Here is a 22,380-nt window from a genome sequence, read left to right as displayed (position 1 = left end):
TGACCCCCAGTGGTTTCTTCCGACCCCGAGGCTCGGCCGCTCAGCCGCGACCGAGCTCACGCCGGGCCCCTGGGGATCCGAGTCGTCTTCCAGGCGGAGCTGGATTCATGGAGCTCTCTGGGGTCGCGCTCCTAGCACCCCCATGTTCTGTATAGGGGAACGCAGGTTTCCTTCCTCTAAATTTGAAGATCATGTTTCTTTCCCTTTGCTTGTCCAGAGGCGGGAGGGTCATCATTCCTTCTCTCTAGATGCTCCTGGGGGGACACCTTTTCTCCCGCCAAGATTGTAGGGCCCGGGCGATTGGATTTTTGCTTCTCCGAGGTATCCTGATGCTGAGAGTCCTTGCGCATCTCAAATGATAGGGGAAGGGGTCTCTAACCTTTCCTTTAGATCCTGCTCTTTGGGGCCTCTCTTTTCCTCCCTCTCCTTCCTCCCTCATGTTTTGGGGAAGGGAGTCACATTTCCCCTTCGCGCGGTCCCTTGAGTTCAGTGGGGCAAACCCCCCACCTCCAATACACATGCCCCGTGGAAGCCCTTTGAAGGAAGTGGGACGAACAGGCCCCTCAGCCGTTTTGGAGCTTGCCTTTGGAATCTCTCTAACCCTAGGAAACCTAGTTCCGGAATGGTTAATCTGCATTTAGTTGTATTTGCTTTCCATCTCGCCTCCCCCCCCCGCCCCCACCCCAGGCCATTCAGTTACCCACTTCGCGGATGCCTTTCAGGTGAAATCCTAGAACCCGCCTCCAACCCCCAAGATTTAAAGATCCCACCACTGGACGGGCCTCTGGTCAGTATTTACTTACCTTCCCACACCATCCCGCTTCCTAGCCCTGTCCCTGCTCCCTCACACACCTCTCACCTTACAACCTCCACAGCCTTCTGCTCCCTGATGCCACCCCCTCCCTGCCCACTATAGAGGTGGGTGCCTTCTGTAGGACCCTCAACTGGGTGTGTTGTTTATGAGGCTTTGGAGGGCTGAGAAGAGCTGATGAAAACCTAAAATAATTAATTTAAGAGAGCTGTCTCAAATGTGTTTTGGCATTGGGGTAATAGATGAAGGTTATATTTGGCAGTTATATTGAAGTGATTATTGACCCATGGATAGATCTGGGAGATGAGACTATCAGGATTGTATTCACTCCGATGTACAAAGCCTGCTGCTTTGACTTCTCAGCAGCCCCTAGCCTTCCAGCAATGGGAGATCAAGTGTGTGTTCTGTGGCTCTCCTTGCCACTAAAAATAATAATTCTCAGGTGGGTTCAGGCTTCTTTAATAAACCAGACAATCAAGAAAAGACATCATCCCACTTTGGAGTCTCAAAAACAAGTTCATTTTCTCCAGCTTTGATATTTGTTCCCAGTGGTGTAGCCTGTGCAGTGGGGTCTTTGTTCACTAGTTAATGCTTCTGTTAAGCACCTCGTGTGTGTTCTTGGGTCTCGCTGTCCTGTGCACGGGTAAGGTGCCTGTGGGTCTGATCAACACGGTGAAGGTGGATGAACACAGCCTAACATTTGTGGTAACACTGTGGTTTTTGTAAATAACATTTGCTGGGTCTTATTGTGGGTCATGTTTTTTGGAAAGTGTCATGTAATGTTATTTCTCTAGTGGGGTAGTCAATAAGGAGACTTGGCCTTCAGGTAGTCATTTGATATGTGTATGAATAATCTTTAAATTCCTTCCATAGAAATTTTTATCCTGTCTGTACTATATCCAGGATTTTTAACAGTCATTTCTCTGTTGATTTGGTGTAGTGTCTGTGGGGCTTTTCTTGTTGTTGTGTGCCTAGTTAAAAATGTTTAATTGATAATCCAACTGATTCTGAATGGGGCAGAGTTCATTTTTTTGTAACTTTCCTAAAACGGATGTTTGTTGGGGTGAGGATGGGTGGTCATAATAGGGAATTAGTTTCTTTTTTTGGTAAATTGGAAATTAGATTGTGTGTCCAGCAAACATTCTCGAAGGCCTTTAAACTTTTTGGCCAGATGCTACAGTTTTTTCCGGGACACATCTAGTTGCCAATGGTGCATGCTACAGAGACCACTGTTGCAAAAGGCTTAAAGTAAAACGTCAGTTCTGGGAAAATAAAGGCTGTGGGATAACAAGAAGTTGATTGCTTTCCTCCTCTGCACTTCCTCTGTCATGCTCCCCTAGGTGAGTTGGAAGAGTGGCGGAGCCAGGCAGCCCGTGATGCCCGGTACTTGGACATGACATGACTACAGCAAGGGAATAGGTGTTTCTGTTAATTAGTGAATTAACCGTGACTTTGTAAAAGGCCAGTGATAAGGAGAATGAGTTCCAGGTTTTAAATAGCATGCAGTTGATAGGTGTACTGTGTTTTAAGGCCTAGCTTTGGAATTTTCACATTAGTATTTAAAAATGTAAAATTGCATTAGTACCAGGAGAACATGACATTCATTTCTTATGACAAAAGCAACAAGAGAGACATGTGAAGTTCTGATAGGAACATTTTGAATTTCTGTGAGCAGACTAAAAAACTCATTTCAGGCCAAGTCTTATAATTTTGTTGCGTAGACGTGTATTTGAAGTACAGTGAAAGTGAACTCTTGCAATGAAAAAGGGAATTTCTGACTAGTTTTGTCAGAAGAGCTCTTGCAATAATAGATGTGATTAAAATGTAATAAAATGGCCACTCTGGTTAAAGGTTAGAGCCAGGTAGTAGGAAGAGGCTGGTTTATAGCCCCAGAACTTCGATCCCTTACAGGTTGTCCTTGAACAATCACTTAACCTTTCTGTGACTGCCTCAGTTTTCCCTCTGTAAAGTAAGGCATAGTCCCTGTCACTCTTATTGGGACATTTGTGAGAATGACTTACTGATAGCCAGTTGGCTGGGAGGTATTTTTAGACATAGTTTCTGACTTCAGTGAACAAGCATTGTTCGGTTACTTTTTATCTTATGGGGCAGAATAACATACTCTCAGGATTGATAGAAGAAGATTGATTTCTTCTTATTTGTGCATTTTTGTAGACTGTCAGATTTCCTCAAGTTAATTTCTGTCTTTTGACAGGCTCTTACATCGTAGACTGGGCAACATACCTGTGCTAATCAAAGACAGTCTGGAAGGAGTGACCTGTTTTATTGGTTTGGCAATGTTTTAATTCTTACGCAACTCTGGGTATGTTTATGGCTCTATGTAAATGTTACATAAGAACATGGAGGCTGAGAGGTGGCCAGAATGGTGCCTGTGAACACAGGAAGGTTAGACTGAGGACTTCATCCAAAAGGACCTTGGGAACCTACAGTCAGTACAGGAAGAAGCGGTACTTCATTTTCCTCTGAAAACCTTTTTAGATGATTGTGTCTTTCAGGTGGACTGCTGTGTTATAAATAGTTTTATTCTCCACCGGTGAGCTAATTGTAACCTTGCTACCAAAATATGAATCAGAAAGTGAGGGAACGTGCTGCTGCTTTCAGCATGTCCTGTTGAAGCTGCTTGTTGCATTTTGGAACATGAGTTGAATTGTGGTGCAGCCTGTTCTCATAATAACTCAGGAGTACAGGGTGTTGAGGTGGAATGGAATTCTCAGTTAATGGCACTTTAGATCTACTTTATTTTTGAAGGTTAAATTAAAATACTGAAGTGGCTTTTGTTTCAATTTTGAAATTCTTATTATTTACTGTTCAGTTTTTGCTCAGAGCAACAGTGAACATTAATTCTGGAATCCCGCCTTTTTGTCTTTAATTCTTGTGTTATTTGTCTGTTATAATAGGGGTTGATGTAAGAGGGTCTTATCTCATTTTTCCTCTCTGTATTTATACAAAGAAAATCCTAGAGTCTTCTTTCTCATCAGCCTTGCTGCTGCTACAAGTACTGCAGGCATCCATAGCCTATCAGTTCTTCCTGGGCTTGGATTGCCGAAACCTTTTTAAGGAATCAGCTCCTCAAACCTGACAGTACCCCACAGTCTAACTTGCATTTCTCACTCTGTAGGCACTGCCTCCGGGCCAGGTTCGAGTACATGCTCTTGGTTTTTGCTGGCTTCAGTTTCTCTCTCACACAGTTTAATCCGAGCTTGAGTTCCAGAGGCACCATCTCTACCCATGTCTAGTTGCTCTGCCTGCTTGGCTTCTCCATCATAGATAAATATAACACCACACAAAACTACTATTGCAGAGTGAATCTTTCCTTCCCTTACTCCATAGAGCTGCCAGAGTTTAGCTGTGAAGTTTCCATCCCAGGTGATATCACCTACGCTCTGGGTTTCAGAGACATTGTCACTTCATGCAGCTCTGCGGTTCTTTTTGGTTTTCTTCTCTCTCCACTTAACCTTAAGCCTGCAGTTGTGTTGCTAAATATTTTGAATTTAACACAAGGAAAGTAACTGCCTTTCCCTTTAAAGTATCACTCACTCCTAATATTTACACAATTACATATCGGAGAATTCTTTATTCATTTGGTTGGGTATGTGCTTGGAATAGTTCTTGGCATGGGGAAATAACAGAGAACAAGATAGACAAAGATCCCTAAATGCCTAACTTTCGTGGAACTTAAAATTGCAGCGGCTTACACTGAAGATAAGTATACACAATTATCAGTCATGAGTGTTATGAAGAAAATAACCCAAGATGATGTGCTAGAGTTTGCCAGGAGCTGCCATTTCACCTCTCTCTTAACTTCATTGTTTCATCTGTAAAAGGGGGCTAAAACAGTCATCTCATTTGTGGCGGTTATGTTCCATAAAGTCAACTTGAACACAATTAGCGAATACCGAACCATTGCTTCTAGGAAAAATACAGGGTTCGGGTCTTGTGAGTTACTGTTCACAACATTTTCATCAACGGATCAGTACATACTCTTGTGTTATGACTCCTTGTTTAAAGACTCCTCATTTAATATACATTGTCGATTATTTAACATTGAACTCAAGGCCAATAGTATGATAATGCATACCTGAACGAAGCTTAACTAACATACAGAGAAATCAGTTAAAAAACCACAAAAAGGCAAAAAGCATGGCCCTGAATAGACCATGAAAAGGACACACATTTACAGTATGAGAGCTGAAACAAGAAAGTAGAGTGTTGCCTTGTTCTGCCTAAGCTGGAACGTGTGCATTAGGTGATTCAGACTTTTCACCACTCTGTATGTCCGCAAATGACCGCGAGAGCACCGAGAGTATTGATTTTGGGGTTACAAATAAATTTTCGCAAGTAGGCAGATTCACAAATGTGGAATCCATGAATAATAAGAATCAACCATATTTCGTTAAAGCCGTTCAAATAATTGTGGCAGAGAGAAAATTATATGAAATTCCAAGGACTCCTAAATGGTTTCACTGAACCAGAATTTTAATATATACAGTTAGAAATTCCATTTCAAGCCTGTAAATAAACTAAATACATATATTTATAAATATACGTCTGTCTATATGGCAGGAGAGGGAAACACTATTGTAGTGATATAAAGATTTCTTTAACACATGTTTATTGAGCACCTATCGTATTGCCAGGCACTATTGTAAATGCTAGGGATACAACAGTGAAAAAAAAGGGACAAAAATGCCTTTCTTCACGAAACTTACCTTCTGGCAGGTGAGATAGACAATAGGTGATTCTACCAACCATAGCCCAACCATAAACCAAGATTCCTGGCCTTTGGTATATACACACCTCTTCCAGTTAAACATGAATGTTGGTACTACTGTGAAGGGACTTGTAGATGTAATTAATTAAGGTCCCAAGTCATTTGACCTTCAGATAGAGAGACTATCATGGTGGACAGGGTCTAATCATGCTAGCCCTTTGAAAGCAGAGTTTTCTCAGCTGATTGCAGAAGAGGGCAGAGATGCTCCAACTGGCTTAGAAAAAAGCACACACCCATGTGTGAACTGCCCATGAGGCCATGTGGTCAGGAACTGCAGGGTGACTAGAGCAGTCTCTGGCTGTTAGGAAGGAAGTGGGGACCTCAGTCCTTCATCCATAAGGCAGTGGGGTTTGCCAACAACCAGTGAGCTTGAAAGAGGTCCCAGCCTTGTATGAGAAAGCAACCGTGGCCGATACCAGTCGTATTGTGCCTGGACTTCTGACCTATAGAAACGGTGAGATAGTAAATAGATGCTGTTTTAAAACTGTGTGTGTGTGTGTGTGGAGTTGGATGGTGATGTGGTGAGAAGGAAAGCAGGAGAGGAGAATAAGAAATATCTCAAGGTAGGCTTGAAGGTACTTGAGACCTGGTACTTAGCCATCCCATCGATGGACCTTGGATATGAAAAGTCCTTTGACTACATGTGGTTTTCATCTGTCTGTTACCTTTTCCTAGATACTTGTGAGTGTTTGGAGAAGAGAGGAGATTTGGGATGCTTTGGAGATAGTTTTTTTAGATGATCGTGATGTTTGAGTTGAGGAATCTGAATTGAAGCATTTTTTTTTTCTTTAGTATTTGTGGTGAACCTGTCTTACCCCAAATCTTTATTTATTATCTTGGTATATGTTCGTATATTACATTCTGCACTTGTAGTAGGTAGGATTAAATCAGATTCAATCAATGTTCGTTTCTAATATCCAGGACCAAGCCGAATGTTGAGAGGGATACTGAGGAAATAGTCTGTCCTTGCCCTTTAGAAGTTTACACACAAATTGACTTTTCTTCTGCTTGTTGGAGCAACCACAGAACTGCAGAGTTCAAATGCTTCTCATTGACTGGGATGACAGTAGTAATAAAAGCTTCTTACTGACTGAATGTTTACTATATATTCAAGCATTATGCTAAGCGCTGTTACATCATTTACTCTATACAGGTCTTCTCTGAGGCTCTCTTATCCCCATTTTACAAATAAGAAACTGGGGCATGCAGAGGTTCAGCAGTAGGCCCGAGGTCTGTCTAATTCCAAAGCATGTGCTCTAAATACTGCACTCCACTATATACTATGATGCCTGTTCAGACAATTTTATAACTGATCTCTGCCTACAGTCTCCCACTTTTCCTCCATCCTACTGCTGGATTTAACTTTGGAAAATACACATTCTTAGTCTGATAGTTCCACCACTTTTGTGCAGCCTCCAGAATCAACCCCAGACCCCTTAGCCTGGCATCACAATCTGTCCAATCTGGCCTAGTCTCCTTTACTGCCCCGTCTCTGGCTGGAACCTTGGTACTGTTGCATCTGTCCATTCACTGAGGACCTAACATGCCTTGTGCTTTTCTTGGCCTTGGCTTTCTCTTCTTAGCCAAATCCAGCATCCTCTAATGTGGGATCTTCTTTGTCTTTCTGTCTTACCCTCAGTCAATGATTCCATCCTCTCTCCTTTTCTCCTTGGTCCCTGTTGATAGTGTAGAGGTTCACACTGGTTTATAGTTGTCTACTCCTTCCATTCTCCTACCTTGTAGCCCTTGAAAATTGATGCTAGAAACTGACTTATTCTTTTTTACATGGCTTTGTTCTGTCACAGAGCCTTGCATATTTTAAGTACTTAATAACTTCATTTAATTGAATTCCTTCATTTCTGTCCTCTCAGCAAAATCCAAGATAAATAATTCCAATTCTGTTCTGCTATAATTTTATTATCTCCTGTATATCCAGTGTTTATCCGTCACTCAAAAATGCTACAGACATTTGTGAGTTACTTGGAACATCATAATCTCTTTTCCTACCTCCTGTCTTCCATCTCTGTTTCTTCTACCACCCACCCATTTTATTCCAGCCAAATGAACTTTACCTCAACCCATTAGTTTTATTCTCAGTCCTGGTTGAAATTTTTTTTTTTTCATTGTCCCAGTTGCCTGAAACAACCATTTCTTTCCCTCTTCTCACTCAAAACTGATATATACCATCTCCTCTCCACTCATCCATAGTATAGGAAATAGGTCAGGAAGCAAATACAAAATGCCACTGATAAATATCTTCCCCTGCTCTAACGAGCAACAGATATGTCTATTTAAATACAATAAAAGAAAACAGAGTGCTTTTACATGTTCATTATAATAAATTATAATAAACTAATTATAATAAACTAAGCAAAAGAGAAATACCAAGTTACTAGTAGATAGTCTAAATATGGTGGCCGAGTCTGTACACTTAGGTTCATCAGATACATTTTGTCATAGTGATGCCACTCATTCTTACCTTGACATTCTCCTGGGCAGCAGGTGGGCCATTGCTAGATGTTCAGGTATTTATAGTCAGTCATAAATAAGTTACAGTGACAGGTCTCCTTAGCATAAACATCAAACATCTCTTTTGATTGAGAACAAAGCTTTCATTCTCTAGACCTGAGGCTTAGGGGTGAACTTGTTTAAACAGCTCTCTAGGGTTGGGTTTGTCTCCAAGTAGAATGTCAGAAAGGCAGTTTGTAGAATAGATATAGTGTGAAGCTGGCTTTTCTAACACCTTTCTCTTTTGCAAACCCCATTCCGAGACCTTTTCCCAGATCAGAATTAAATACCAAGCTTATCAAGTGTCTTATTGTTAAATCTGTGGGTTTTTTCCTTCTTCATACAAGTAACTTCCTTTATTAAGTCAGTTATATTTTTTTCATAAGTGCTTTTTACCAGTATATTTTTTGGGAGGTTTTAGGTACCATGAACTACACATGTAAAATTTGACTTTATTATGGTTCTTGGACACTTGAGAGTTTTTGTTTTGTGTTGCTCTGTAATCTAATTTTGATGATTTTGAAAGGTGAGGGTGTAACTTGGGTCTCTTTTACCATTAGCATCCGATTGCTTTACTTTAATGCCGCAAGATTTTTCTACGTAATTTAGTTAGTTGGCTCCTGGTGCAGTGTCAGTTCCCAGGTATTGTCCCCCTACACTGCTGTCCTCCCAGGAGAACTAAACCATTTCCTCTATTTTGTGACAGTTTAGTGCCAGACACCTCCATTTTTTAATCCGATTCGGGATTTTCATAAACATATTGGCAGTTGTCTAGATTAGTAATGACTGAACAACTTTTTTTCTTTTTTCTTTCTTTTTAAAGCAGTGGAACCCTTTTAAAAATGAAAATGTAGAAACATGTATAAAGTGGATTAAACCTGAGCCACTTGGGTGGAGCCCCCTTTCTTCTTCAGTTACTAGGCTGAGATTTATTGGAGATTTATTAAGCATGGCGCTATTGGCTAGGCACTATGTTGGACACCAGTGAGAAAATGGTGAAGAGGAGGAGAACACCGGTTCCCTCCTTGTGGAGTTCAGAGGTTCCTGGGACATTTTGGGGAGTCTAAGGCTTGAGGAAGAGCACAATCTGAAGAACACTGTGCCTCCAGTTTTTTTTTCCCTCCACGTGTTAGGTTTTTGGTGTTTTTGTTTTATAATTGAGATTATAGCATACAAACTGTTTTACAAAGATTTATGGTATTTTTTAAATTATGGTAAAACACGTGTAACAGAAAATTTACCATTTTTCACCATTTTAAAGTGTGCAATTCAGTGGTGTTAAGTACCTTCATAATGTTAAGAAAACTATCAGTCCAGAACGTCTTCTTTACCCCAGAGGAAACCCAGAAACCCAGTTAAGCAGTCGCTTCCCATCCCGCCCCGCTCCCCAGCCGACGACGACCACTAATTTGCTTTCTGGATATTTACTATAAATGGAATCATACAATATACGGTTTCTTTCACTTAACATAGTGTTTTCAAAGTTTATCCATATTGTAGTGTATGTCAGTAGTTTATTCATTTTTATGGCTGAATAACACTCCATTGTATGAATATACCAAATTTTGTTTATCCATTCATTATTTAACAGATATGCGGGTTGTTTCCACCTTTTGACTATTGTGAATAGTGCCGTTATGAATATCAATGTACAGGTTTTTGTCTGAACACTTGTTTTCAATCTTTTGGAGATATACCAGGAGTGGAATTGCTGGGTTATATGGTAATTCAGTGTTTAACTTACCGAGGAAATATCAAAATGTTTTCCACAGCGATCCTGCCAGCAGTGTATGAGGATTCAGTCTCTCTGAGTCTTCACCAATACTTGTTATTTTCTTTTTCATTTTTTGTGGCCTTTCTAGTGGGTAGGAAGTGGTATCTCATTGTGGGTTTTATTTGAATTTGAACTTCATTTGCGTTTGAGATGATGGTGAACATCTTTTCATGTGTTGGCTATTTGTATTTTTTTTTTTGGAGAAATGTCTGTTCAGGTCCTTTGCCCATTTTTTAATTGTTTTTTTTTGTTGTTGAGTTGTAAGAGTTCTTTATATATCCTCTAAACTAGACTATTATTAGATAAATGATTTGCAACTGTTTTCTCTCATTCTGTAGGTTTTAATTTTGATGAAGGCCAATTCATCTACTTTTGTGCTTTTGGTGTGATATCTGTAAGGGACCATTGCCAAATCCAAGGTCCTGAAGATTTGCCCATTTTCTTTTTTAAAGTTTTAGAAGTTTTGGAATATGAGTTTGAGCTCTTATAGTTAGGTCTTTGATCCATTTCGAGTTAATTTTTGTACATGATGGGAAGTAAGAGTTCAATTTCATTCTTTTGCATGTGGATATCCAGTTGCCTGGCACCATTTATTGGAGACTAGTCATTCTCCCTGAAAGTTCTAGACATTCTTGTCACAAATAAGTTGATCACAGATGTATAGGTTTGTTTCTGGACTCTCATTTCTATTCCATTGATTTATATGGCTATATTTATGCCAGTAGTAAGTTTTGTAATTGGGAAATGTGAGTCTTCCAACTTTGTTTTGTTTTGTCGTTTTCAAGATCATTTTGGCTATTTGAGGTCACAGAATTATGTAGCGCTGTGGTCTTTGTTCTATCCTAAGGAAGCTGTAGGGGGTTTGGATAAGATCCAGGGAAGAATAATTAAAATAATCATAGGTTGGAATAGGCTATTCTTATCAGTTTGGCCTGTCTGATGGATGCTGTTATCTAGAAGGATGAGACCTTAGAGGCAGTTTATGATCAACTTGTAAAATCATGAAGAGTAAAGGCAGCACAGGCTGATTTGGGCACCGAATCTTGGATACTCTAGAACTGGAAGGTTGCCCGGTAAAGTTTGGAAGTGGCAAGTTTATTGTGTCTAAACAGGACAGTGCTTCACACAAGTACTAAATTAATGAAACTTATTATCCCCAAGGAGCACTTAATATAAGCTAAAAATCATAAGTACTGTAGCTTTAAAATGTTTTGGAACGTTCATGGACTTTTATCTACCAGGACAAATGTGTGTTTTGCAGCATGCCTCTTACCTTTTGAGATTGGTGCCACCACCCTGCACTTTCCCATACCCTTCCCTGGTGATGTGGTCTAAGGCTTAATGTTGGGCTGTGGTGTGAGTCTATCCTATAAGGTCGTTCCTAAGCATTCCCAGTGAGCCACATCCTTGCCGAGTGTACTCCCAGTGTCTGCCAGTGGGTAAGAGTGGGGACCTAACCAGCACCCTGCCTGGAGTGAAATCGTTTTACTGAGACCTGGCTATGTTAGTGCCTCCTTAACATGCAGCTAGACTGAGTCTGCTGAAGTTAGGACTTGTCAGCCTTCCAGAAAACACAGCCTCTCTCAGGAGAATCAAATTTACATTTACATCCCGCCCTCTAATTATACTTTGGAACTATGTTCAAATCCTGCCAAAGTGGTTTTGTCTTTAGTTCAGGTTTGACTAGCTTGTTAATAACAAAGTGCTGCGCTAGTGGGAATTTTGTTCTCGCCATTTTTAACTTGCTTGTATGCATAGTGTTTTTATTACTCCTTTGTGATTGGTTTTCCTACTTGTGTTGTTTCTACTACGTAACTCTCAGGTGTGTATTGTTTATATACACATGTGTGGACTGATTTAACTTGATGAGTCACTATGAAATAGATTCTAAAGGGCTGTTATCATTAGTCCACATTTAGCTTTTCAGAGACATCGAAATTAGGTTTGTGATTTAGTGTACTAGTAAATTTATGGTAAATTCAGATGTTTTTATAATTTTATTATCACTTACTTTGTTTCAATGAAAAATGAATATTAATAGAAGACTAGCCATATGTCTATCTTTAAAATTCAGAGAAAGGTACATACAATTTAAAGCAGAAGTCCCTAGTTTTGGATCGGTGATCCAAACAATGTGAATTTAGAAACAGACTAGATTCAAATTTCAGTTGTAGGATTTTAGAGGTCATCTAGTTCAGTCCCTTCTTTCTGGTTAATCATGAGGAAAATGAGGCTCAGGGAGGTTAAATGACTTGCCCAGAGCTACGCGAGTGGTTACTGGCAGAGCTGAGACCTAGACAGCAGTTTTTTGCTGTGGTCTTGCTGTAACTTGCCACTTCCTAATAATTAGTAGTTAAAGAGAGTTGTTAATGAGTGTGTGTGTGAGTTTTACATTGAGAGAATAAATTTATTGAGCACCTATTTGCTGAGCACTTTTTATTTCATGTAAGTCTTGCATAGTCCTGTGATGTAATTATTAACAGTCCCACTTTACAGATTAGGAAACCGGGTGCAGGAAGTTCCCTAACTTGCTCAAGGTCATGTGATTAATATTAGAGCTGGTATTTGAGCCTTAGGTCTTTCTGACCTATTCCTGCTGTGATACCCATCTGCAGCTCTAGTGATAGTAACTGAAACCTTTTCAGGGGTGTAGGCAGTAGTGATAGTTATCTTAAAAATAGATCTTTTTCAGACATTTCACTCATTGTAAAATATATAGACGTACACAGATGGGTGCAGAGAGAGTCTTTCTCAGAGTACCCAGAGCACTTACTGGATGTTTGGCTAATCTTTATACCATTTCTGTAAGATAAATGGTATTTTCTGGTTGGGCAGCTGAGGCCCAGATAAATTCAGGGGCTTGCTCAATTCCTTATCACAAACGCACATGGCCCTGCTCCCAGTTCCGTTCTTAGTCCCGTCTAGCATAGATTTCACCACTTTTGTTCTTTCCTGTCTTACACCAGGATTGTTTAAGTACTTCCCAAAAATAATGAGCCACGTGTGGGTGTGTTCATTCTCCAGAATGAATCACTGTGAAAGGGGCTGTGAACCAATGAAAGGAGAAGAAGTGTCTGGATTCAGACTCCTGGCTCTCCTGCCTGCTAATTGACAGACTCCGAAGTGAGCTTTTTTTCAAAAGGCGGCTGTGGGTCTGGCCTGTGTGTCCCACTGTGCTCAGAATAGCCCTCTTGGAGTTGTTCACTTTCCCTTCTCGCTTCCCAAAATAGACCCAATGCTGTTCTCTTTGCTGGACGTTTTGGTGCATGTATTGAGAGGTGTGTGTTCCATGGGCAACCCCTTTCATGCCTGAATGTTCTCACTGACACAAAGAGGAGTGGGCATTAGCGTTCCTGAATTAACAGTCAGGGCTTCAGCATGAGTAAAAGAGGTTTGGATTAAGTATTTGGAAGGTCGCAGAAGTAACTTTTAAATTAGCTAGAGGAGTGAAAGAGGGAGCAAATAAATGAGTTTCCTTATTCTTTTTCATGTCTAAAAGGGTTGGAATTGAAATTAAGGAAGAATTTACTTTTAAAATTCCTTTTATGATTTGGATCCTAGTTCTAAAGGATACCTGCTTTAAACTTCCTGCCTTTAAAACGTAACACTACCCAAATGCTTCAGCAGGTAGCTGCATGTTTTGTAATTTCTCCCAGAAGAAAAGGATCTGATCAGATACTGTGGAAAAAATACTACAGGCCATACAGTGAAGATCTACACTGCCTGTTTACCTGTCAGAGCTGTCTCTCCTTTATTTCCTTGTGTGGGAATGGCAAGGGATCATGTCATTTATAGAAAGCTGAAGGAAGGAGGGGTTGGACACACAGATATTTAGAATCTGTCTTTGGATTTGAAAAGCCAAGAGTTGTCTTCTAGTGTTTTGGAGGAAGAGACAAAGATAGACTGTTTACAGCCTAAAGGGGTGAGTTATGACAGGCTAGTTTTTCATGGAACTGATCATATACATCTCTTGTCCAGAGGCCTTAGTTTGAACATATTCCCACTTGGTATCCAAGTAGCATCCACTTAGTGTCCAACTGAGGACTGGGTGAGTCCTACCACCTTCATACTGTGATTGACAGCTTTTTCATTCAGGGATGTGAGTCCCAACTTAAGTATTCTAGTGGCTAAAGCCACACTCCTGCCCATCCAGAGAGGTCAGGGCTAGGTTAGGTTCTTGGGAGACAGTGTTGGGGAGAACCAACTGCTGCTGTCTGTGCTATTCTTGTTAGACTGATAAAGGATTTCCGACTCCAGGGCTGCTGAATTTACTTTCAGAGGTACCAAATTCATTTACAGTAATTTCCTGTCAACAGTGCACACTTATGTATAATACACACCCAGCAAGACTCACTAGTCTCAGAAATGATTGCATATACTACCTATTTGAAAAAAAAAAAAGATTTTATACACACACACACACACACACACCCTTTAAAGTGTTTTCAGAGTCCTTTCAGAGTGGTTTAAATTTATTGAGCACTTTTTATGCCTGAGCTTATTTAATCCTCACAATAACTTTAAGAGGTAGCCACTAATATTATCCTCTTTGGAGTATACTGTTTTTGTCCCTCATGAGAGGGACACCTGCCATGGACTGCAGGAAGAGGGCGTTGGACTAGTCAGGGGAAGCTTTTCAAAGGGAGTGACTTTAAAGCTGAATTTAAAGGATTTGTAAGAATTAGCTAGGAAAAAAAGCATTGAAGGAAGAGAATGTGTGAGAGCATTCATACTGCCTTCAGGAAACTGGGCATACCTAGTGTTGGAGAAAGGAGATGGGGGTGATGATGGCACCAAGGAACCATAGGTAGTTTTGGATGGAGTGTGTGTGTATTGGGCGTGGAGACTTATATTCTCCAAAGGGAAGGTGCCTTCCTCTCATTTAAATTTAAAGGAAAACCTTTCCCAGCCACAAAATAATTTGTAATAAGTCTAAGGCAAAGTTCAAAAGGTAGTTTCTCTGTGCTTCATAGGCATAAAGTAGAGCACTTAGAGGAAAATGGTGAAGCTTAGAAAGCTTTACTTGTGAGCTGAATAAACAGGTGAAAAGGTTGTGCCCTCATTGAAGATATCTTTCTGGCCCCGTCTTTATAATAGCTCTTCATTTTGGAACAAGCATGCTAAGGGATTATATTCTAAATCTGGAGAAGGACCTAGGGTAAGATCTGATCATTGATGTCAGTGTCTACTCCCAAATTTCCTGCAGCTCTGCTGTGTACATGCACCAGCTGCCTACAGGCCAACTACACATGTGAAACAGATGGGGCCTGCATGGTTTCCATTTTCAACCTGGATGGGATGGAGCACCATGTGCGCACCTGCATCCCCAAAGTGGAGCTGGTCCCCGCTGGGAAGCCCTTCTACTGCCTGAGCTCGGAGGATCTTCGCAACACCCACTGCTGCTACACTGACTTCTGCAACAAGATTGACCTGAGGGTGCCCAGTGGTGAGTGGACACCCTTGTTGGACTATTGGCTCATCTCGGAGGTAGGGCACCCCTGTCATTTCATCCTTCTCTACTCTTTCCCCACTCTCTTTGATGATTGGTAAAGGATTCTTTTTGATGTTCCCCAAGGTGGCAGGGAATAGGATTCCTTTCACGTCAGGTTCATAGATTAGAAGATGAAGGAGACATTGTCAAGTTGGTCCCAGAGGTGAAAGCTGAATTTTGGATAGTGGCCGAACAGCCATAGGCAGCCATTGAGGAGTGGGAGAGCTAGGCAGGGATCCTAGGGGATCGTATGAGACTGATGCTGAAGGAGGCAGCCCCAGAGCTGTGTGCAGGGAACTGCTGGGGTGGGGATGAGGGCAAAATGGGAAGAAGGGCTAGAATTGGGCAAGGACTTTGAACAAAGCCGAAAAGTAATAGATCCCACCCCTTCGCAAGTGTGCCATTTAGAAGTATTACTAGAGAGATCAGAACAGGAGGAGAAAGACTGGAGCAGAGCTTAAAGAAGCTGTTACAAGTTGAAGAGTAGAACTTGGCATCTGTCCGGGGCGCTGAGGTGGGAATAGTACCATGAAATGCTCTGAAATTATAAAATGAGTTATGGGTTAGACTGCTGCAAAGGGCTTCTTAACCAGAGAGGTTTGCACTTGAGAGCATCCAGGCAAACAGAGTAGCCCAGTAAGAGCAGAGAGGTCAAGGACACCTTGTACATGAGGCAAAGGAAAGGAAATTTGCACTTGGAGGGTTGTGTCAGGGATAAATAAGGCCAACACATTCTCTTTTTTTTTTTACTCTTTGTTCTTTCCCTCTCTTCTCTCACTTAACCCAGGTCACCTCAAGGAGCCTGAGCATCCTTCCATGTGGGGCCCTGTGGAGCTGGTCGGCATTATTGCCGGCCCAGTGTTCCTCCTGTTTCTCATCATCATCATTGTTTTCCTTGTCATTAACTATCATCAGCGTGTCTATCACAACCGCCAGAGGCTGGACATGGAGGATCCCTCATGTGAGATGTGTCTTTCCAAAGACAAGACGCTCCAGGATCTTGTCTACGATCTCTCCACGTCGGGGTCTGGCTCAGGTACTGAGTTCTTCAGGCCTCGTGTCTGTTGTTGGCCTTCATTACTGCTTCCCAGCAGGATAGAGTGTTTGTGAAAAGGGCTGGGCTTTTGCACTTGTTTCTAGCAGCACTGAGTCATTTAGTTTCATACTTCCCCTTCTTTTGGTGTCTGACAGTAATAAGATAAGATAATGAGTTCACAGAAAATCTTTCACTCCCTGGGATTCCAAAGGTCAAATGTAAAACTCTCCATTTCAGAAATTCTGCCTCTCTTCAAGTCCTGTAACCATACATCTATTAAAATTCACCTGGTTCCACCTGAGCAATGGAGTGCTCAATTTAAGGGCCCCTTTTGAAAGACAGGAGTGTGCCACTTTCCTGTTAGGTGGTGACAGCTAATCATTGATCTCTGAGCAACCACAAGGGGAGTTTAAGGACATTGAGTAAAGCTGAAAGCTGGAGTTTGGTGAATCATTGACTTGTATCAGTTGCCCAGGGCTTTTTGGGCGGGGGTTAAATAAAGGCAGCTTAGGCTTTCAGCAGGGCATTAGCACTATTTTCTGTACTGCCTGTTGGTAACCACGTCTTTCTTAGACGAACACTGGACCTTGATGTGAGACCAGATTTTAGGATAAGGGGAATTGGGTTGTTCAGGGCCCAGGGTATATAGCTCAGCTGGCTATCAGATGCGAATATTAATTGCAAAAGAGTCATCTTATGAAGATAAACAGTTATTTTAGTGATGGTGGTAGTCTGTCCTTGTAAAAAGATCCACAAAGGTCACTGTTGCCATTCTAGCTAAAACATATAGAATCACATTTGTGAGAATTTTGTGCTTATGTATGTTTCTTTGCCATGTGACAAGACTTCTGTAGGGAAATTATGCCATCAGTCATGACCAGACATTTCTCCTTGAGCACAAGGAATACTTTGAGCTGTGACATCTCTTGAATTTTAGTGTTTTGCCTTTATTAAGCTCTGCAGTAGAGAGTGCCAAAATGATGGATATATTTAAAAGCTGCATATTTTTAGGAAGAGAGAAAATATATGGCTTGTTCTTTGCTGAAAGAGGTAGGGCAGTGGTTAGAACTGCCTGACTGACTCTGTGATTGAATTTTCTGCTAGAAGAGGTTAGCTTGGGTTTTCTGGAGTCTTTTTTAAGATCAGGACCGGCTGAGAGGCTCAGGAAGGTCCATGCAGTTACTTAGTCAGCTGGAGTAAAATGATTAATAACTATTTCTCTCTGGATGGTTTAGTCCATTCTTAATCCAGAATATGCAGAGCTTCCAAAGTGTTGGAGTTTTAATACTGTAGATTTAAAATAAATAAGTCCTTGTTGTTTATGTGATGTTCAGTTCATATCAACAATATATGAATTGACTACCCTCTGGGTGATATAGGGTAAAACGATGAGAAAGAGGCCCAATGAGGGTTAGATAGAAGAGACAGGGATTGTTGGGAAGGGTCTCACAGAGGAGGACTATTTTAGAGGATTTTGAAGATTGAGTTCAAAGTTTTAAGAGAGATGGGAGGGCAGAGAACTTTCCAGGCCAAGGAAAATCCCTTGAGTAAAAGGACAGAAAGGCATAAAGTTCACCGAGTGTTTAGGGAATGGTAGAAAGACCGGCATGGTGCACCCATGCTGGGGGTGGTGGCATCAGACTGATGAAGGCAGAAAGGACCTTGAGTGCTGTGCTTTTGTCTGGCAAGGCGAGAGGCATCTCCTGAAAGTTTTCGTGTGGGAAAAGAAATGTCCATATTTTTCTGGGGAAAGCGTTCTGGCAGTGGTGTGGAGGGTGAGTTCATTCATTTACTACCTTCCTGTGAGGATGGGCAGGGTGAGGCGGGGCTGTGTGTGGGCTGCAAGGCAGGAGCAGGGTGAGAGGGGAGGCAGAAAGACCAGTTAGAAGTGTTTTAAAGAAGGGCCAGAACTAGGATAAGGCACAGAGGGGATGGGGAAAAGGGATGCAGTTTGAGAAACATTTTGCTGGTTCTATACTGTCGTAGTTAAAAACATGAATCTTGGAGTTACACAGTTCTATATTTCAATCCCTGCATTGCCACTTATTGTTTGTATGAATTTGAATGAACTACTTAATCGTCCCCTTTGAGCCTTAGTTTTCTCATCAGTAAGATGGAGATAACAACACCTGCCTTATAGGTGGTTGAGAGGAAATGAGATAATTTATGTAAAGCCCTTAGCATAGTGCCTAATGCATAGTATGCATACAGTAAATGGTAGTTCACATCCACAAGAGTTAGGGATTAATAACATTTATGTATTTATCTGTCGGGAGGGGCTGTGAGAGAGTTGATAAATGAGTCTTGTAAAGACAGTAAAATTAATCTTAGAATAAGCATGATAGTTTCCCATTTTACATTTTGAGCATCACACTCGAGCCGAACTTTGATCTCCAGAAAAGGGGGGAACCTTAAATGCCCTCACCACAATTTGGCGTTCATGGTCCACACAGCACTGCCCTCTAGTGGCCAAGGAACAGAGCAGCCTGAAGGCACTCCAGTGCTCAAGCTCTCACTTTCATTTTTTTTGCCCTCTTCTTCCATTAACATAAGGCAGATGTGGGTGGATTGGCCCACAAGAGGCTGGCTGTAGAGTTGGTAAATCTGGTCAGACATTTATATTTAAATCTGTCATCTACACTCACTGAGAGGACAAATTGCTTAGATAAGGAATAGATAATCCTATGCATTTCCCTTTCTGTGTTCACTCACTCTGTCGCGTCCTGGCTTAGCTCCCTGGTGGATTACCTGGACATGGTGCAGGGGCAGTCGCAGTTCTCCATGGTCAGTGGACCAGTGTAGCATGAGGTAGTGTGGGAAGGCTTTTCCAGTATGGCAATAAGAGAGCGTTACTAAGTTTAGCAAATTTACAGTGTCAGCTTTCTTTCTATTCTTTTGTCCATAGGATTACCCCTTTTCGTCCAGCGCACAGTGGCCCGAACCATCGTTTTACAGGAGATTATTGGCAAGGGCCGGTTTGGAGAAGTGTGGCGTGGCCGCTGGAGAGGTGGCGATGTGGCTGTGAAAATTTTCTCTTCTCGTGAAGAACGGTCTTGGTTCCGAGAAGCAGAGATATACCAGACCGTCATGCTGCGCCATGAAAACATTCTTGGATTTATTGCTGCTGACAATAAAGGTAAAGAGCTGGGTTTGGATACAGTGTCCTAAAGCCGACCATGGCCCCAGATGGAGGAGGTGACCGGGGATAGCACAGCTCTGTTTGCCTTCTTAGTTATTACCCATAGAAAGAATCTAAATAAGGTAATAGTTTTCAAACGTCTACAAAAAGCTTGTATAGAAACCCAGATCACTAAACAAGTAAATAAGTAGTTATTAAACAGATGAACAAGTAAATCTCTTGTCCTGCCTACTCAGTTTCCCTTCCACGACACTCCCAAACCCACCCCCAGGGTAGTCCCTGAGGGGCCCTAGGAGAGGATGGCCCCAGAAAAGTGTGTAGGCCACATTCTGTGGCATACCAGCAGCATATGTTTGTGGTGGAGTGAGCACAGCCTGGTGATGACCTCTCTGCCCTAAAGTGTTACCTCATGGCCTTCAGGCCCAGCTTTGAGTCCACTTGTACCCAAGGTCTCTTATTTTCTCCTTTCTCACTTTCATTTTTGCTTTAATTTTTGAGTCTCTCTTGTTTGGCCAGGCATGTCCTCATTTTTGAGGACCTCACTGACTAGCAAAGAGACAAAGTAATGATTGATTATAGGAAGTAATAAAACAACAGGCTGTTCTGGTGAGCAAAATTGGGAGTGAGGTGGGGGTCAGGGAGGTCACACAAGCTTGATTGAGGCGAAGGTGGCAGGAGTCGGTCAGGAAGGAAAACCAATAGAAAGGCACTCCCGACGCATGTGCAGAGGTGAAGTGTGTTTGGAAACCTGCAGGTGACTTGGGATGGTTATGATATAGCAAAAGATGGTGGAGAGGTAATGAAGGCCAGACTGCGAGGGCCTTTTTGAGAGGATTGTATTCTGAGATAGTGGGTAGTAACTGAAATTTCATTTATCAGTTCAGTAACATCTATTGATGACTACGGGCCAGGACCTCTGCCAGCTGCTTGCATTATCACACATAAGAACAAGACAGTTCCTGCCTTCACAGCTCCCAGGAAGAGGGGACAACAGACACATAGGCAGGAAGTACGCTTAAAGTCATAGACCATGCAGTGATGGTTTTATAGTTTGGAAGAGTCTCTCTGGCAGTTGTGACAGTTTGCTCCCACAGCGATTTTTAGAAGTTAGTGTCTACAAAGCCTATGGAAGATGCTAAGTGTTTATTTTTCCTTCCTAAAACAACTGCTCATTCCCCACATTGCTATGGGGGTTTATAGTGACCTCATCTGCTCCTGAGCTGAAAAGTGTTAGACTCTACACGAAGAAGAGGAAGAGAGAATTTTTTTACTCTTTATGAATAAGCTGTTCCTTTTTTAAAAAACAGCTTCACCTTTTGATAAGATTTAAACCTTACATATATTTTAAAGGATCAACATAGTCTTCCTTTTTAACATACTGGCAGGGCCCTCAAGACTTGGGGCTGGTTGTAGTATAATAGGGGTATGTTGGGTGGACCCCTTGTTTGTAATCAGAGAAGTCAAGATTGGTGTTTTTCCAGGAGCCACTCCCTTTATTGATTCTGGCAGCTGTGCGAGAAGGGATCTGGCTGTTGAAACCCACATTAGGGCCAGGGGAGGAGAAAATCAGACTGTTTCATTCTTGCCTTTTTAACATGATATGTATAGTGTAGAGTCCTGGAACTAGCACCAGCCCGGAATTTAGGCGATCTCAATTTACTTTCCAATTTTCCTGTTGACAGCAGCATAACCTAATTAGATTGCCAGCTTTTGGGGTTTTTTTTCTCTCTCTCTTCTTCCCCCTCCTCTTTCCCACTGTGCTCTCTTATACACCCACACCATTTATAAAAGTGTATGCTGTCCACCTTCCATTGCTCTTCTGAGGCTAAGATGACCTCTCTGGAATACTTGGACGTGTGCTCTTCATGTATCAAAAAGTGGTTTTTTGGCCTGGAATACATTAATGCACAAAGGAGCCCTTTCCTGCTCTCACAGAGAGCTCATAGCCTGGTTGGAACAATGCACTTAGGAAAGAAATGCTACAAATGAGACTAGGGTAGGCTGTGCTCAAAGGGTCTTCGAGCACCGAGGAGGACCTGCGAAGCCTTTCTCTTTGGCAGTGGTGGATACAGCCAGTCGTGGTTGCTAACGTGTGGATGAGCAGGTCTCTTCAGAATCAAAAGCAGTGTTGCAGGTGTTACCTGTTACTTTCCCTAAGCACATGCTTCCTCTTCTCCTGGATGCCTTATATTTCAAATTTGGTGTAACAATGGAGCACTGTAAAGAATCCTGTAGCCACCTGCAAGAAATAAGGGAGCAAGTCTAAGAAAGAAATGTTCTTCTGACCTTCCTGGAGCCTAGAACTGGTAGACACCTGTAGATGAAATGGGCATAGAGGGGGCTGCAGGAGGTGTGCAAGGAAGAAGCAGGAATTCAGGAATCTACTGGAGTCTGTCTGGTACACAGTCTTCCTTTCCTGCCTTAACCTCTGTGGTTGTGTCTTTTCTGGAACTCCTCTGTGGTTCTCTGCAGATAATGGCACCTGGACCCAGCTGTGGCTTGTCTCGGACTATCATGAGCATGGCTCCCTGTTTGATTATCTCAACCGGTACACCGTGACGATTGAGGGGATGATTAAGCTGGCCTTGTCTGCTGCCAGCGGGCTGGCACACCTGCACATGGAGATCGTGGGCACCCAAGGTGAGTGGACCCAGCCGAGAGACAGTATAGTTGGATAGACTTTAAAAGTTTGTACCACCCTGATTTAGTTCCCAAAACTCCTTAACTGAGAAAAGTGGACCTAAGAACTGTAATCTAAAGGAAAGAGGTTTGAGCTTTACTTGTATGAAAGGTAAAAAAACCTCATGGGTTTTTTTCCCACCTGTCTTC

The 22,380-nt window shown here is 41.9% G+C and overlaps 1 protein-coding gene across 3 annotated transcripts in view; it reads left to right on the top strand.

Annotated features, from left to right (window-relative positions):
* Positions 1-22,380, top strand: part of ACVR1B (activin A receptor type 1B) — a 32,193-nt gene that overhangs the window by 300 nt on the left and 9,513 nt on the right. Inside the window, exons 2-6 of one of the 3 annotated variants that reach the window (XM_039862079.1) lie at positions 3,027-3,134; positions 15,092-15,331; positions 16,164-16,412; positions 19,318-19,548; positions 22,024-22,191. In XM_039862079.1, coding sequence (XP_039718013.1) covers positions 15,157-15,331; positions 16,164-16,412; positions 19,318-19,548; positions 22,024-22,191 — 823 coding nt within the window. In that variant the 5' untranslated portion in view covers positions 3,027-3,134; positions 15,092-15,156. Of the gene's footprint in view, positions 1-3,026; positions 3,135-15,091; positions 15,373-16,163; positions 16,413-19,317; positions 19,549-22,023; positions 22,192-22,380 lie in introns of all 3 variants that reach the window. The other 2 variants (XM_039862077.1, XM_039862078.1) reach the window with 2 other exon arrangements.

This window comes from Pteropus medius, unplaced genomic scaffold (genome assembly GCF_902729225.1).
Source record: "Pteropus medius unplaced genomic scaffold, Ma_sr-lr_union100, whole genome shotgun sequence".
Taxonomy (NCBI): Eukaryota; Metazoa; Chordata; class Mammalia; order Chiroptera; family Pteropodidae; genus Pteropus; species Pteropus medius.
Note: the sequence above shows the minus strand (reverse complement) of the source record. Positions and strands in the feature narration are given on the sequence as shown.